The 14,516-nt window shown below is 42.3% G+C and overlaps 1 protein-coding gene across 1 annotated transcript in view; it reads left to right on the top strand.

Moving 5' to 3' along the window:
* me1 (malic enzyme 1, NADP(+)-dependent, cytosolic) overlaps positions 1 to 14,516 on the top strand; it is an 82,730-nt gene that overhangs the window by 47,534 nt on the left and 20,680 nt on the right. Inside the window, exons 4-5 of the mRNA XM_030103384.1 lie at positions 10,523 to 10,598; positions 12,646 to 12,807. Coding sequence (XP_029959244.1) covers positions 10,523 to 10,598; positions 12,646 to 12,807 — 238 coding nt within the window. The remainder of the gene's footprint in view (positions 1 to 10,522; positions 10,599 to 12,645; positions 12,808 to 14,516) is intronic.

Genomic DNA, 14,516 nt, shown 5'->3' with positions numbered 1-14,516 from the left:
ACTCCTGAGAGGTTCTCCTCCACCGAGACGGCTACAGTAGAGTAGACGACATACAGGGGAAAAAACCAGGGCACGCTCACTGGTTGTTGTTTTCATCACCTGCAGGCTGGCTCGTGTCAAAGGTTCCGTGTCTTTTTGTGTTTTGCCTCAGCATGTTGCCTCAAAGTGATGAAAGGCCGATCAGAATGACTAAACTGTGTTCATTTTGGCCCTGGCATTCTCCAGAGCCCCCCCCCCCACACACACACACACACACACACACACACCTCCCCCTGCACTCGCACTCCCTCCTGGAACTCCTCCTTCCCACGAGGGAAGATCAGGTTTTGTGTGGTTGTCGGGGCTCCAATGGCTTCAGTGGGATGTAGTGGAATGAGAAGGGGGCGAGGTATGCCTTCCTGACGCCAGCAAGCGGAGCCTTTACTAGCGATAAAAAAAAAAAAAGAGAGGAAGGGAGCGCCTGATTCAATACTTCTATGGCTGAGATGGAATCCTGTGAGAGTCTGAGCGTGCCATGGAGGGTGGGAAGCAGACAAAAGAGGAAAAAGAAGAAGAGTGCTTTGTCTTTTGAGAGTCGCACACTGTATCGAGAGAGAAGAGTGTGTGAAGAGAAAGGAGGAAAAAAAATGACTAGAAAGAGAATTTCAGAAATCGCATAGAATGAATGGAGGTCTGCATCGAGCAGCAAGGGTCTTCTGCAGTTTTGGTCTGATGCAGTTTTATTACTACGAAAACAAAACCCGAGAAGAAACACAAACTTAACAGTCCTCTCACATGTCGAACAAAAGTTTATTTCCTGTCTGAAGCAGCCCCTCTGGAAGGCTTACAGACGGCGATGGAGCCGCGGGTTGTGAGTTGGATAGCTGTCCTTCGCAGGAGATTAATCGCTCAACAAACTGGGTCTGGATGTTGTGAATCTGATGTATTTTTATTCGTCATTTAAGGAGCGCTGTTAGCTTCTCCCCACTCTCTTTTGCATGCATATTTTCACTGTTGATCAGGTTTTCCATTGCAGTCAGTTATTTTTAAACTGAGCCGGAGCTGTTGACTGGCACTGCCAGACTGCTGCTCCCAGAGGCTTTTCTCCGTCTGCTCCATTGCTTCAGTCAGTCACTCGGCTGCTTCATGTCTTATAGCCTGACTGTGGTGCTTGTAATGTCGACAGCTTCACTCCTTTTGGTTTTGCTCACCAAATTACCTCAGAAACACCAACATGAACTAAATCAACAGCACAAGTTGAGCTGTAAAGAACAAAGCTGCTCTCCCTTTATGTTTTATGGATATTTACAACAGAAATACATTTTGTCATAAAGTATAATACCTTCCGATAAAGTTCTCTCGAGGGAAAAAAACACTATGTTATTTTCTTTTCTTTTTTTTTTTCCATGGAAAGCTATTAGTTTGTTAAATACCTCTCAGCAAAGGAAGCAAGAAAGTTGAAACCAGCAGCCTCGCTGCTTAAATATTGTGCTGTCAGTCCTTCTCTAAAGTGTGTGGTTGGACACCACATCCAGTCACAGGAATGAATCTGTCTCCGGATAAGTGCTCTGTAAGTCTGAATGCAAGTAGGATGACTGACTCTGAGGTGTGCTCAACCTGAACTGATGTCAATTAAAAGCATTCAGCGAAAAGCAGCCATCATTGTTTAACTTCCAAATCAAAGCAATGTTTGCATTTAGCTCTCCAGGTGTGTTCCTAAGATCAGACTCCTGTGGCATTTCAAGAGCTGCAAACCCAAAGTTCTTTCATGTCTTTGTCTTCTTCTGTTATTGGGAAATCAAAGTGTAATAATAAACGTGTTGGCAGTGGTTCTACTTTGGATTAAATGCAGACGCCCAGAGTCTTTCACAACAAATACAAATAAAGTGAAATTAAGCACTAGAAAGGTTTGGTGTTGTGTGGAACGGCTTTATGAATCGGAAACTGCAATAACTGGGCAACCACAGGGGAGACCCTCTTCATCATGTTGGATGAAGTCTACCAACTGTTTTATTGGTTATTTAAGATTCACGGACTGTTGCAGTGCCAAGTTAGATGCAGTTTGGGTGTTGTTCTCAAGATGACTAGTGGTGATCCCTTCACTCATTAATTCCACCTTACGTCATGGGGGTTTCCAGAAAAAAGGTTGCTTGGCCTGGTAGCCACATGTCTTTACGCCACATGTCCTAGCATGCACAACAGAAAGATGTGCTGCTTAACTTCATTAGTGACTTCAGATTGTTTGCGTTTGTGTGATCAGCTGTTCAGAATGTAAACTGCACTGATAGACACCTTCAAACCTATTTTTTGATAAAGCAGCATGTCAGGTAGTATTAGACTTTAAATGGCTTCTCTGGACGTTTCCAGTTTTTCCAGGTTTCATTACAGTTGAAAGAATGTTGTGTTTCTTGCGAGCATGCAAGGCTATTTGTAGACAGTATTATCTATATAAGATGAAGCCTGCACAGACATTCAAAGCCACAAAAAATGTTAATTGCAACTGTTCCCTCTTGCTTGGAACTCATACATCAACCTTTGGTAGTTTTCCATAAATGTAAGCATTTAAATTTGACCAGTCTCCAAGCAGGATCAAAATGTTGGTTTTGTGGCTTGTGTGTGTGCAGATATTTCTTAGTACATCATTTCTCTGTCATTCAAATCACGTTGAGTGGATTGTAACAGAAATGTAACGCAGTCTGGCTTTTTCATGCCTGACCTTGATGCAGCCTCCATTTTCCAGCAAAGCTTCCTTTGGCCAGTTTTGGCTCAGTTGATAAACCAGGTTATTTTCCAATCACAAAGTTGTTAGTTTGATCCCAACTCCACCTGACTTCTGTATCAAATTCTTCTCAGGGGGAAACAGCGGACCTAAGTTCCTCTGGTGTGATGGGAGTCGATGTCAACGTTGCGTGTGGATGTCTGAATGTCACTGATTATGCAGTGTGTGTTAAGGCTGCTGAAGCAGTAAAAACAGGCTATATAGGGAGAGTCCTTTAAGCCTATTTTGATATGTTAGGGTAATCTTCCCTCTATGTGAGCAGCTCTTGTGAGAATGTGCTGCAGAGGATCAATGCATGTATTGCAACTAAAGTATGGATGGGATCTGTTTAGCCTTCTCTAAATGAGGGAGGTTAATTTCATTATTCAGAATTGAAAGGTATTTGCAACAAATACAAAAACTGTTCCAAAAATCGGATCTTTGACTATCATGAGTCAAACTATGTGATTTGTTTATAAAGTCCATCAGTATATTTAATAATCTTTTCAGGGATTAGAGGATTATCACATTTCTTATATTACTCATAATAATTGATTATAGAACAATACCCTCTGGTTGCTGTTCCAGCAGTCTAAAATTTAGCTTTTCTTTGTGACCATGTGAACCCTTAAAAAGTGCCAGGTGATTCGTCCTTATTTATTAATCTCTTGCTAGATGTTGTTGTTTCTGTGGGGGTCTGCTGAACTTCCCAGATTTAATAAAAGGATACCTCAAATATCCCAGCAGCTGGTCTGGCAGAGGACGCCAGTGTGTTAATTTTGGAGAGATGACAATGCTTGAAGCTATTTTGAAAAGCCAGAGGGGTCCGACAGGGGGTCTCCTCTTAAATAAATGCATATGTGTTACTGTCAAATTGCAGAGTGTATCTTGGAGATTTCTCCGATTTTCTGTGGCATGAGTTAGCGATTCATGTTGACAACAAATGAGTTGGGAGCATGTTTCCAATTTCATAGGAAGGATTTCAGTGAAGCATTGCAGTCGTTGTATCGGTCCGTCGTGGTGAAGAAGGAGCTGAGCCGAAAGGCGAAGCTCTCGATTTACCGGTCAATCTACGTTCCCACCCTCACCTATGGTCATGAGCTTTGGGTCATGACCGAAAGGACAAGATCCCGGATACAAGCGGCCGAAATGAGCTTCCTCCGTAGGGTGGCTGGGCGCTCCCTTAGAGATAGGGTGAGGAGCTCAGTCACCAGGGAGGAGCTCAGAGTAGAGCCGCTTCTCCTCCACATCGAGAGGGGCCAGCTGAGGTGGCTCGGGCATCTGTTCAGGATGCCTCCTGGACGCCTCCCTGGGGAGGTTTTCCGGGCATGTCCCACCGGGAGGAGACCCCGGGGAAGACCCAGGACACGCTGGAGAGACTATGTCTCTCGGCTGGCCTGGGAACGCCTTGGGATCCTCCCGGAAGAGCTGGAGGAAGTGTCTGGGGACAGGGAAGTCTGGGCATCCCTGCTGAGACTGCTGCCCCCGCGACCCGGCCCCGGATAAGCGGCTGAAGATGGATGGATGGATGGATGGATGGATGGATTTCAGTGAAGCATGTCATTGCTAACTGGATGCACGAGTAGCACTGCTGCAGCCGCGACAGTGACACAGAGATAACGCCACTCAGAGAGCTAAACATGCCCTAATGTCTCCGTGTGTGAGACTACTGGTGTACAGTTACTGAAAACATGGGGCTTCACATGGCTTACATAACTTTTTCCGATTGCATAACTCTTTAGATTCACCATGCGAAGCAAATCGGGGTGTAAATGAGGAAGTAATTAGAGAAACGGTAACAGCTCTCTGGACCTGATGGCCGCTCCAGCTGGCTGATGGCTGGAACAGATATATGGATGGATTCGCCATACGTGCCCGGTGCTACTTCACTTCACAGTTCATTACTCAGTTTATATAAGGCATTGCACACGAGTGTGGGTTAAACAGGAACAACAATATAATTGATCTTGTTAAATTTTATAGCCATTGGACAACTTAGCTTGAAAGCAATTTTACACAGAGAGAATCCTGTAAATTATTACTGTTATTGTTATTTATGCACAAATCAGCGGCTTTCACTACTATGATCTTCCAATTCCATAGCAATCTCAATCAAATACCAGGCTTAAATATTTTCTGTTGAATTTAATTGTGAAAAGAATCTCCCATTACACATGTCAACACGTGAAACACATGAGAAAGACAAAGCCACCACCCACTATTGTAAATGAATACACTTAAAAGAAATGCTTTTCACAGTTGAAAAAGAGACTAACTTTAGGAATCTACCAATGGATTAATAATAATTTTCATTATTTAGTTTTGATCATGCAAAAGCATTAAATGTGAGGATAATACAAAAACATGTAGGTTTTATGCAACCCACTGTTTTACCACTTTGGCTTTCCAAAATTAGACTGTCTTTGTCTCTGAAAGATATTTCAGAAGAGAAAATCTCAGGCATTTTGCTCTTCCCAGAAAGTGGCCTCCCTCTGAGTCCCACTCTGAGATGTTGGCTCTGATCAGCTCCACTAGAGCCCATTCAAACAAAAGTAGAAACTCCTCCGTCATAATGTTTCTCATGGGACTCAGGCCAACCGTACACACTCGTCTGTCGTGGCAGATTTGGCATTAGATTAGTTGGAGAAATGTCATATTGCGTGAGGTTGACCTTTAGCACTGTTTTCACACTCCTTTCTCGGTGATTTGTGCCCATTGTGTCAGTTGAACCGCATGTGGCCTGCTGACTGAGGTCATCCCGCACCGCCAGGATTAAGGTTATGTGGCTGGCGTGCCGGACGGTGACTGGTGGTGTTTTGTGCGTGCACGGGTCATTGAGCGGAGGCTGCTTTTCTTGTGGGACTCAGAGTGTGTTTTGGGGTCATGGTGTGGAAAGCGGCGCTTCCTCCCTCCAGCCTGCAGCAGCCGTTCTGCGGCCCATGGGGCGGGGTGGTGTTTTGTGTCGGGCTGCAGGTCAGCGGTTGTGCTGTTTCAGGCCATCAGGTTGTTTTCTTTACCCTCTGTGCTTTTCGCCACACTCTCTTACTGGAGGAGCCAGACATGGCGGCCCGACGCTTTGTGGTCCTCAGCTCAGCTAGAAAACGAGGCGTCTGTATTGACACACGCACACACACAAACACGTGTGCATTTTAACTGCCCAGCGCAATCAATCAAAGAGAAGGCGTCATTGTCATCCAGAGGTATTTGTGCCCTGTCGTTTGTTGCTTTGCCTCAGTAAGCTTCAACAATTTGAGACAGAAGGGGATATTCAATCAATTTAAAGCCAAACACTCTACAACACCTGAGAATGGAAAAAAAAAAGATGTAAACATTTTCTCTTTTAACTGTTCACAAAGTTAACTAAACATTAAAGTTTTTGCAAAACTGACAGCATCATATGGAATAAATTCCTGAAAGCACCACTAACAAGAACCAGATGAGACATTCAAATAGTTTACTGTATCAATAATGATGGAAATGATGAGCTGAACAGTCCAGATCAAACTAAAGAAAGAATAGATTGCTACAAGTGAGAGAAACCATTCAAATAATTGGCTAAATGTAACTTTTAGATCATAGACAAAAGCTTAGCTGAAAGTGGAGCTACAGATAATTTTGTCAGCTACAAAGCATTTTTCAGAACTGAGCTAAACATGTGTGGAAAGTAAATATTTTATCTTCTTCCAAAATGTTGGACAAAGAACTAACAACATAATATCTCAACATGAAAATTAACTGCATTCCACAAATCCACAATACAAAAGATTACAAGAAGTTTCACAAACAACGTTGGGCGGGAAGGCATGAAGTAGTTGTTGTGTAGTTGTGCCAAATGAAAATGAAGGTGCCATTTACACAACAGTTTTTCAAGTGAAGACAGAAAACTGTTGCGTTTTGTGGTCGTCTTATATGACTTCAGCGATACTCGGAGCCACTGAAAATGGAATTTTTCAAAAACTTTTTCTGTCTCTGTGTAAACAGTGAAAACGCAACTTTTCTGAAACCCCACTGCTGCACATTTGCACCTCGGTTGTAGTAAATAGCTCTGCACATGCATGAGAAAAATTCATTTATAAAGAAGAAAGTAGTGCATGCTCTTCACTCCTGAATTTAACAAGGATCCTCTTCTGTTCTTTTGGGGGCTGAAAACTGATTTGTGGCGATGGCCTCCTTAGAGCCAACAGGTGAACAACAATCAACCATCAGCACACATTCAAACCTTCACAAGAGGAGAGAGAAAGAGAAAACACACCCATGCCTGGCACACAACAAAGATAAAAGAGTGTGTTTCCTTCTGAAGTCTTTTGTCCAAGTAGGAGACACCTCAAACAAGTCCAATCAGGTGAACTGAACTTGGTTCTGCGTCTTGGATGACTTTTCGTCTCTTATCCGAGTGGTTCCATCAGTTCATGATGAGGTTGGCTCGTCTGTACATGGTCTCATTCTGCAGCCTCAGACTTTATCCACACTAGACAGGCAAACAAACAGCATGAACTGATAAAACAGCTAGAATGAGAACCAAAATGTTCTCCTAGGCATATAACCAAGTTCAGTTGACCTGATTCAACTGATTTTAGAAACACATGTTCTGGTTTTGCGTTTGCTGTCTTCTCAACAAATGTGAACGTGTTGCAGAAATTATGTCTTTTAATGCCAAAACCTGATTCATGACCATAAACTGGCAACAGTCTCCAGAAAAAAAGTTTAACAAAAAGATTTCATTTTGCAACTTTGTTCTCACACAAATATGCCAAACACAATTGCTTTTCATTTCACTATAGCTCTCTCCAGTGTGCGCACACACACACACACACACACACACACACACACACACACACACACACACACACACACACACACACACACACACACACACAGCCTGTCCTAAGTGTTCATGTCATACACCTCAGCTGTAGACTGTCAGTGATCCATTAAGCAATTTATTTATTTTCACCATTTCAGAAATCCTTGCCCTGACAAAATGATTGTCTTAAACTGAGTGACGACGGATCTAAAACAGCCTCGATCCTGACATCATGCAATTTTGTATATTATTCCTTTGCCTGTCTGCGGACTGTAGCCCCGCCTCCAGCTATGAGGAGAGCTCTGGGGTCAGAGGTCTCAAGGTCGACAGAGTGGCAGAAAAGGAGAATTAGAGGAGGTACACTGGGAAGGCGAAGCTGAAATGTTTTGGGTGACCTTCATGTTGACAGATATTAGGAGCTACTGCCAGCCTGCCTGTCTGGTTTGATCCATCATCGAAAGTTGTTTTCCAACATTCATATTGTGGGGGTCAACCTCTCAGCTGCTGCTTTGCCCCAGAATTCCCTCATAACGGTGCTGCAGCGTTTAGGCAGGTGTCCTCCTGGCTTCAGAGAAACACACACAGCAGGAAGATCCCAGCTCTGCTGCATTACAGCCGACACTCACTTACCATCATGCATTTAAGTATTTGCTACATTAAGAGCGACAGAAAATGTTGAGCTTTTCAGACATCTGCAGCCCACTGACCTTCATTTGACCTGCAGAGGTCGTTGCATCAGGGTGGAGACCAGGTTACCTCTCAAGGCTTCACAGCAGTCAGTGTCACAGGTCACACTTTGTTTCCTTCCCTTCCTTCTCTTATTTTTTTTTTTTTATATGTGGGTTTGTTACAAAGGGTCACTTTAATCATCAAGAGAGCTTTTGACCACCTTTTTCAACTCTTTTTTAATGGATTTCATTTACAGTATATAAAACATTTTCACCACCTAAGTGGCTTCAAAGGGTTGAATCACATTTATCCATTCATGTACATCCTCCATGTTTGTTGACCTCCAGCCACCTACTGTGGGACAAGAAGACACACCGCTCTACCAACTGTTACGCAAATGGTGGAACAAGTGACAGATCCAGCCTACACCAACTATAAGAGGAATGCAAAAAGTTACATCCTGTAGTTACGACTTACAATGGGTTCGCATTGTCACGTCAGGAACTACATTTTCCTTCAACAGTCCAAAAGCTAACTGATAGGGTTAATTTGATTGTCTTGGTGGCCGGTTGGTGCCTATAGTCTGTCTCTCTGTCTGTCCTGTGATGGACTGGCGGCCTCTTCAGGGTGCAACCTGCCTTCACCCATTGTATCCTGAGATCTGCTCCTGTACATGTGTCCCTGTTAAATGACATAAAATGGGACCATTTGGCGAAAAAGATTTTTTTTTATTGAATATTACAGAGAAATTTGCATTGTTGCTTGTACTAAAGGCCTGAAGAAATGGAGGCAGAGCACACGATGTGATCTTAAAGTAGTCATCTCACATTCTGACTGACCAGTAGCCATTTAGTCTATTTCTAAAAACAATAAAGAAAGCATGTTATTCAAACAATTTGCTTTGTTGGAATAAGATGGAGCTTCTCAAAAAAGAAAACAAACCGTAGCAATGTTGTTTTTCCACTTTTTGAAGAACTTGTCTACATATTCATCCAGTAGATACTTTTAATTGTTCACCAGTCGTAAAAGCTGTTAACAATTATATATTTTGTTGTCGAATAAACTGTTAGTTGGAAACAGAGAGTAGCTCGAGATCAGAGAATTTCAAAGCGCAGCCCCTGGCACTGAGCCTTTGCATGAAAAGCATGCACACAATCAGGGCTGAAAAGAAAGAGGCTCAGGCTTCAGGGATGTGAGCCCTTTCTCATCAATGACAGATTAGAGGGGACACAGAGTTTACCTTGGAGAGCAAACAGGCTGGGCCCCGGGGCCACCGTCATCAGTTACCATGTGTTATTTAACCGGAGCCATGTGGAGGTGGCACTGACTGATCAGCTGGGCGTCTCACACAGACCCACACTGACCAGGGAGGATGGGAGAGTTCAGGACTTACGGGCAAAATTTGTAAAGCATTAAAGGGAAGTCACTCTGAATTGCCTTCATCTCTTTTCAATTGTTTCTTCTCAATATTTCACTTAGGAAAATGATATTTAAGGTGATTCTTCATGCAGACATGTTGGATTTCTACTGTTTCTACATGTTAAATGGAAACTGATGTTGACAGTGTATCTCTGCTCTCTCATGACTCATGAAGACATTTTTATGTGGCACTTTTATGTCCTGCTTTACTATTTCACCTTACTCTTCTCTTGCATTTAACAGCATCTGATGCTATTTGCATTTGACATTTCCTCCACCAGCATTCGACCCGGGACAGATTTTCTTATTTTATGAGCAGTTTCTTACAAATAGTGATGTTTTTACTGTCGTTGGCACATGAAGGGGATGTTGCCCCTTCTATACTGTAACCAGATGGGTGCGCTGGGCAGGAAAGACGCCACAGCTGGACCCCACACATCGAGAGGATCTCTTCATCCTGGGATTGTCCTGGAGCGAAGGACACTGATGCCAGCGAGCAAGGAAAGGGAAAGGAAGAGGGGTGACAGGAGGAGGGGGCGATACGGAGATGAATGAATATTTTGGGAGCCTTGGGGCCTCGCAGTGAAGTGAATCTTTGGGCTCAACATTAAAGACCCAGGTGGAGCCATTATTCAATAAAGTTTGGTTCAGAAGAAAGAGAGGCAGTAAAGAAACAGCAGCTTAACATCAAACGGTCTCCAAGGTGAAGCTTAAAGCTGTTTTCCCTTCAAATCCGACATAGCAGCTTAAGCACCAAGTGGTGAAGTGTTGACGTTGTTTTTTCAGTTTATTGTGTTAAGACAAAGCTTACCATAACACTGAAAAAGTGCTTTTAGAGTTAAAAGAGTCTCATTCATACACACCTCAAATTAGTCTCTTTCTCTGTGTTTCAGGGGGCTGTTTATCACTATTCACGACCGAGGCCACATCGCTGAAATACTTCAAAACTGGCCTGAAAAGGACATCAAGGTAAATCAGATCACTCTGTCTTGTTTCACTGATACTAAATCATAAAACTCTAAAAGGCTCAGTTGCTTTTTGAATGACTGCCTTGTATCAAAGGTATCATAAGAGGTATCTCCTGTGAATTGCTTAAACGGTTTGCATGGCGTTTCATCTGATTCCACACCGACAGCTAATATCAGAGCTATAGCTCAACATTAACCTTGACTTTGAGGTTTTCCTTCAGTAAAATGGATAATTGATCACACTTCAGTGTATGTAGAGGGAGGATGGCATTATTAAGTCTCACAAACTTAAATGGAAGATGGGTATAAGGGTCATTTAGAGTTACTGCAGCAATATCTATGTATTAGAAATCACAGTCACAGATATCAAGTAAAAATCTTATTGCTACTGATATTGATATTATTCATAGGTATTCACGTATCAGCTGTCAACATCTTTCAACTTTCTGTATTGGCTGAGAAAATTACAAGAATGTAACGATGGGTGATCGACCTGTAGGCCACTTCTAATAAACTGTATTGTGATAATCACGTCTCACTTATAATTTTGTGCAGTAAAGTGTAACTGATTACAGATGAATGAACTTAATGAATGAGTTTTGCATTTCCAGAGTAAGTCGTGTATTTCCTACTTCTTCTTGTTTTTATTCTGATGACAAGCTTTTTCCTCACTGTGTGGAGAGTGAGAGTGTGAGCGCCAGTTTAATATGGTGTGTTAAACTATTAGGAGCAGGTGAAGTCAGGAGGAACGAGGAAGAGCGCCAAAGCAAAGTGTGGGAGGACGGAGCACAGTGTTCTAATGTTTCCTCTAACCTGCCAAAGTTAGCCCTCCCAGGTGTACATGAACCTGTGTGGTGAATTAAAATGGGAAGTTTGTCAAAATCCAAATAACTGGTTAGTTTTGATTCCTACAATTATTATTTATGGATTATAGTAATTTATCATGGATTTTCAGTAACCAGACAAATACTGCTGCTGCTACACATCATTTTTTAAATTCTTTAAAGTATTATTACTACTAGCATTATGACAGTTAGGTTGAAGTGACAATCAAATAAACAATCTCGGTATCTAACTCTGAATCCTATTTCTTATTTACAAAAAAATCTGTCTCTTAAACAGTGTATGCATTGATTCAGTACTGATCAATTAAACCCGTTAAAGATTCCGGTGTTGATCTTTTGTCCTGCTTTATTGGCCAATTTCCCAAAAAGCCAAAGCATTCCTTTTATCTTCAGCTGTGCGCAGATCATAATCGAGCCACGTTCAAAATGACGACACCGGCAGGCATTACTGGCATGTGAAATCTCCCTGCGGAGTCGGCCACCTGCTCGCTGCTGTCAACAGCAGGGCATTTACCTGAGCGCTGACATGCTGCTCCTCATTGCCAGGGTGGTCTTATCATGAACTCACCTAATATGCCCTACTTTTAAAAAGAGGGCAAATGGAAGCCAAGGTAGCCGTCCGTCGACGAGCCTTGGCAGCTTTTCGGTCACATATTAGCAAGTGATAGTGAAAATATAAGCTGCTGAAGGTTCTTTAATATGAACGTTATGTGTTTTAAAGTTTAAGGGGGACACTTAAATGGCACATGCTAGGATGTGGGAGAACCGCAGCTAATAAATCTTTGTGCCAGAGTTTTCTGCGTCACACCAGCGGTGGAAAAAGGAAACACCCAGCAAATAGGAACATTTTTAGATTAAACTCTTCTGCTGCCGATACTGTTGGTTTTGTGAATGGAGAGGAATCAACCCACAGGAGGAACTTATCTCTTCATACCTAAAACGGTTTGTGAGTGGAAACCATGAGGTGGTAGGATTGCCTGGCGTACACTGAGGGGGAAAGAACTGTTTCCTGGTCGCGAGGCGGACAGATTTAAATGATAAAGGCAAAGTTGGAATGTTGGATTTTTTGTAATCAAACCTAATCTCATGATTAGAAAAGTGTTTACAATTCCTTTTCTGAAACATGTAGCAGAAACACAAACAGATTTGAAAAGGCTCCTGTGGCTCCTGCGCTTAATGGTTGACGACTGTCTCTCTTTTCAGGCCGTGTGTGTGACAGATGGAGAGAGGATCCTGGGGCTGGGAGACCTGGGCTGCCACGGCATGGGTATCCCAGTTGGCAAGCTGGCCCTCTACACCGCATGTGGAGGTGTGCCGCCGCAGCAGTGCCTGCCCGTCCTGCTGGATGTCGGCACAGATACCGAGGTCAGAGTTCAGCACATGCAGCATGCATCAGATATGGGGAGTCATAAGTGGTCATACGCTGTGATTCAGTTTGAAATCAGAACTAAACAACACAATGGTTTTTCAGGTGGGTCCATGTTATGTATGTTGTTGTTCTGTGTCACCAATGACTAAAAAAACTGTAGCACCTTTAAGGACCCCCTGCATGCACAGGGAGAATATGCAAGCTCCAGAAAGAAAACAGGCACAAGGGGAGGAGTGCAACAGAGTACACGTGTTGCGCTTATTCGAGATGCTTTACACTTTGTGTTGTTATTGTTTGCAGAGAGGAGGCCGTGTTTGATCAGATGTGGCTCAGAGTCCAGCAGCTGATCTCCTGTTGTTGTCAAAGCAGCTCAGGTGTACACACCTGCCAGACACTTCAAGTTCCACTTCAGTGGTACTGGCAGGCTCTAATTAATCCATTTTTTAATCTATTTTTTTTAATACTTTTGAAATAATAATCTTCCTGTGAGCTTTTCTAAATTTCTAATTCACAGAAAGACATTTTGTAGCTAAATTTAAGTTTCAACAATGATCTCAGTGAGAGACATGAATGATGTTTACACTGATTGCAAACCAGATGTTAAAATCTACACACAAGCTAAATAAAATGAGGGTATATTTTAATATTTCTGATGATGATTCAAATCCAAATATTCCACTAATAGAATTTATAATGGTGGGAATAAAGTTTTGATAATGTTTGGCTGTTTCATTGATCTTGAAGACCTCACATCTCCCTAAAAATCCCTCCTCTATGTGGCACAATAGACTGTTGCACTTCCAACTTATTGTACAAGCTTATTTGTGTGACTTGTTTAGGATGTAAAGTGATATAACTTAATTGAGTGATCTTGCAGTGAAACTAGAGCGAGGACATAGCAGGTTGTTTATATGAGGAGCAGGAACAGGCTCAGAAAATCTTTCTGACCCGAGAGGCCTAAAGTATGTGTTTTTATTCATTCTTTGTGTTTCCCACCTTTCCCTCAGTATTTAACATTTATTTCATGACCTAACAAGGTGACATCTCAGGTACATTTCGGTTTTCTTCACAGTGAAAAGCATGAGGAGCGTAGCCACACATTCAGGACTTCCTAAAAGTTGACCTTTACTTTTCCTAATTGAGTTTTCTCCTTTGGCATTCTGCATTAGAGGTCAGTTCAGGACACGCTGGAGAGAGTTCACATCTCTTGGTTAGTCTGGGAGAAACGTGGAGTCGCCTCAGAGGAGTGTAGGAGGTTGCAGTAGATCTATAAGCTTCCTTGCTTGTGATTATTTAAAGACCCCATGTGTACAAAGCAGGAAAGAGGATAGATGGAGAGGTACTGTGGGAGGCAAAGCAGACTTGTTCAGGCTTTTAATTAATGCATCAAAAAGGTAGTATCAGGTTTTTGTTGTTTTTTTTTTGTTTTTGGTTTTTTTTTGCATTTACTGAATTATTAATGCAAAAGTAGCTGCTATACGGCTGTAAGAGCTTCACCTGTTCTACAAGTAAAACTTTCTATAGCCTCTTTGATAGTCATTGTCTCTTCCAATATTTAAACTGAATCCACGACTTTTTTTTTTCCGTAAACTACCGGTAATCAAGCTTTCTTTGTAGTTTTATATAATAAATTGGTAGTTTTCCATGTTTTTAAAAACCATAAACACTTTTAAGAATCAATGCTAGTTTGTCAGATTGAATCAAT

Source organism: Salarias fasciatus, chromosome 11 (genome assembly GCF_902148845.1).
Source record: "Salarias fasciatus chromosome 11, fSalaFa1.1, whole genome shotgun sequence".
Taxonomy (NCBI): domain Eukaryota; kingdom Metazoa; phylum Chordata; class Actinopteri; order Blenniiformes; family Blenniidae; genus Salarias; species Salarias fasciatus.
Note: the sequence above shows the minus strand (reverse complement) of the source record. Positions and strands in the feature narration are given on the sequence as shown.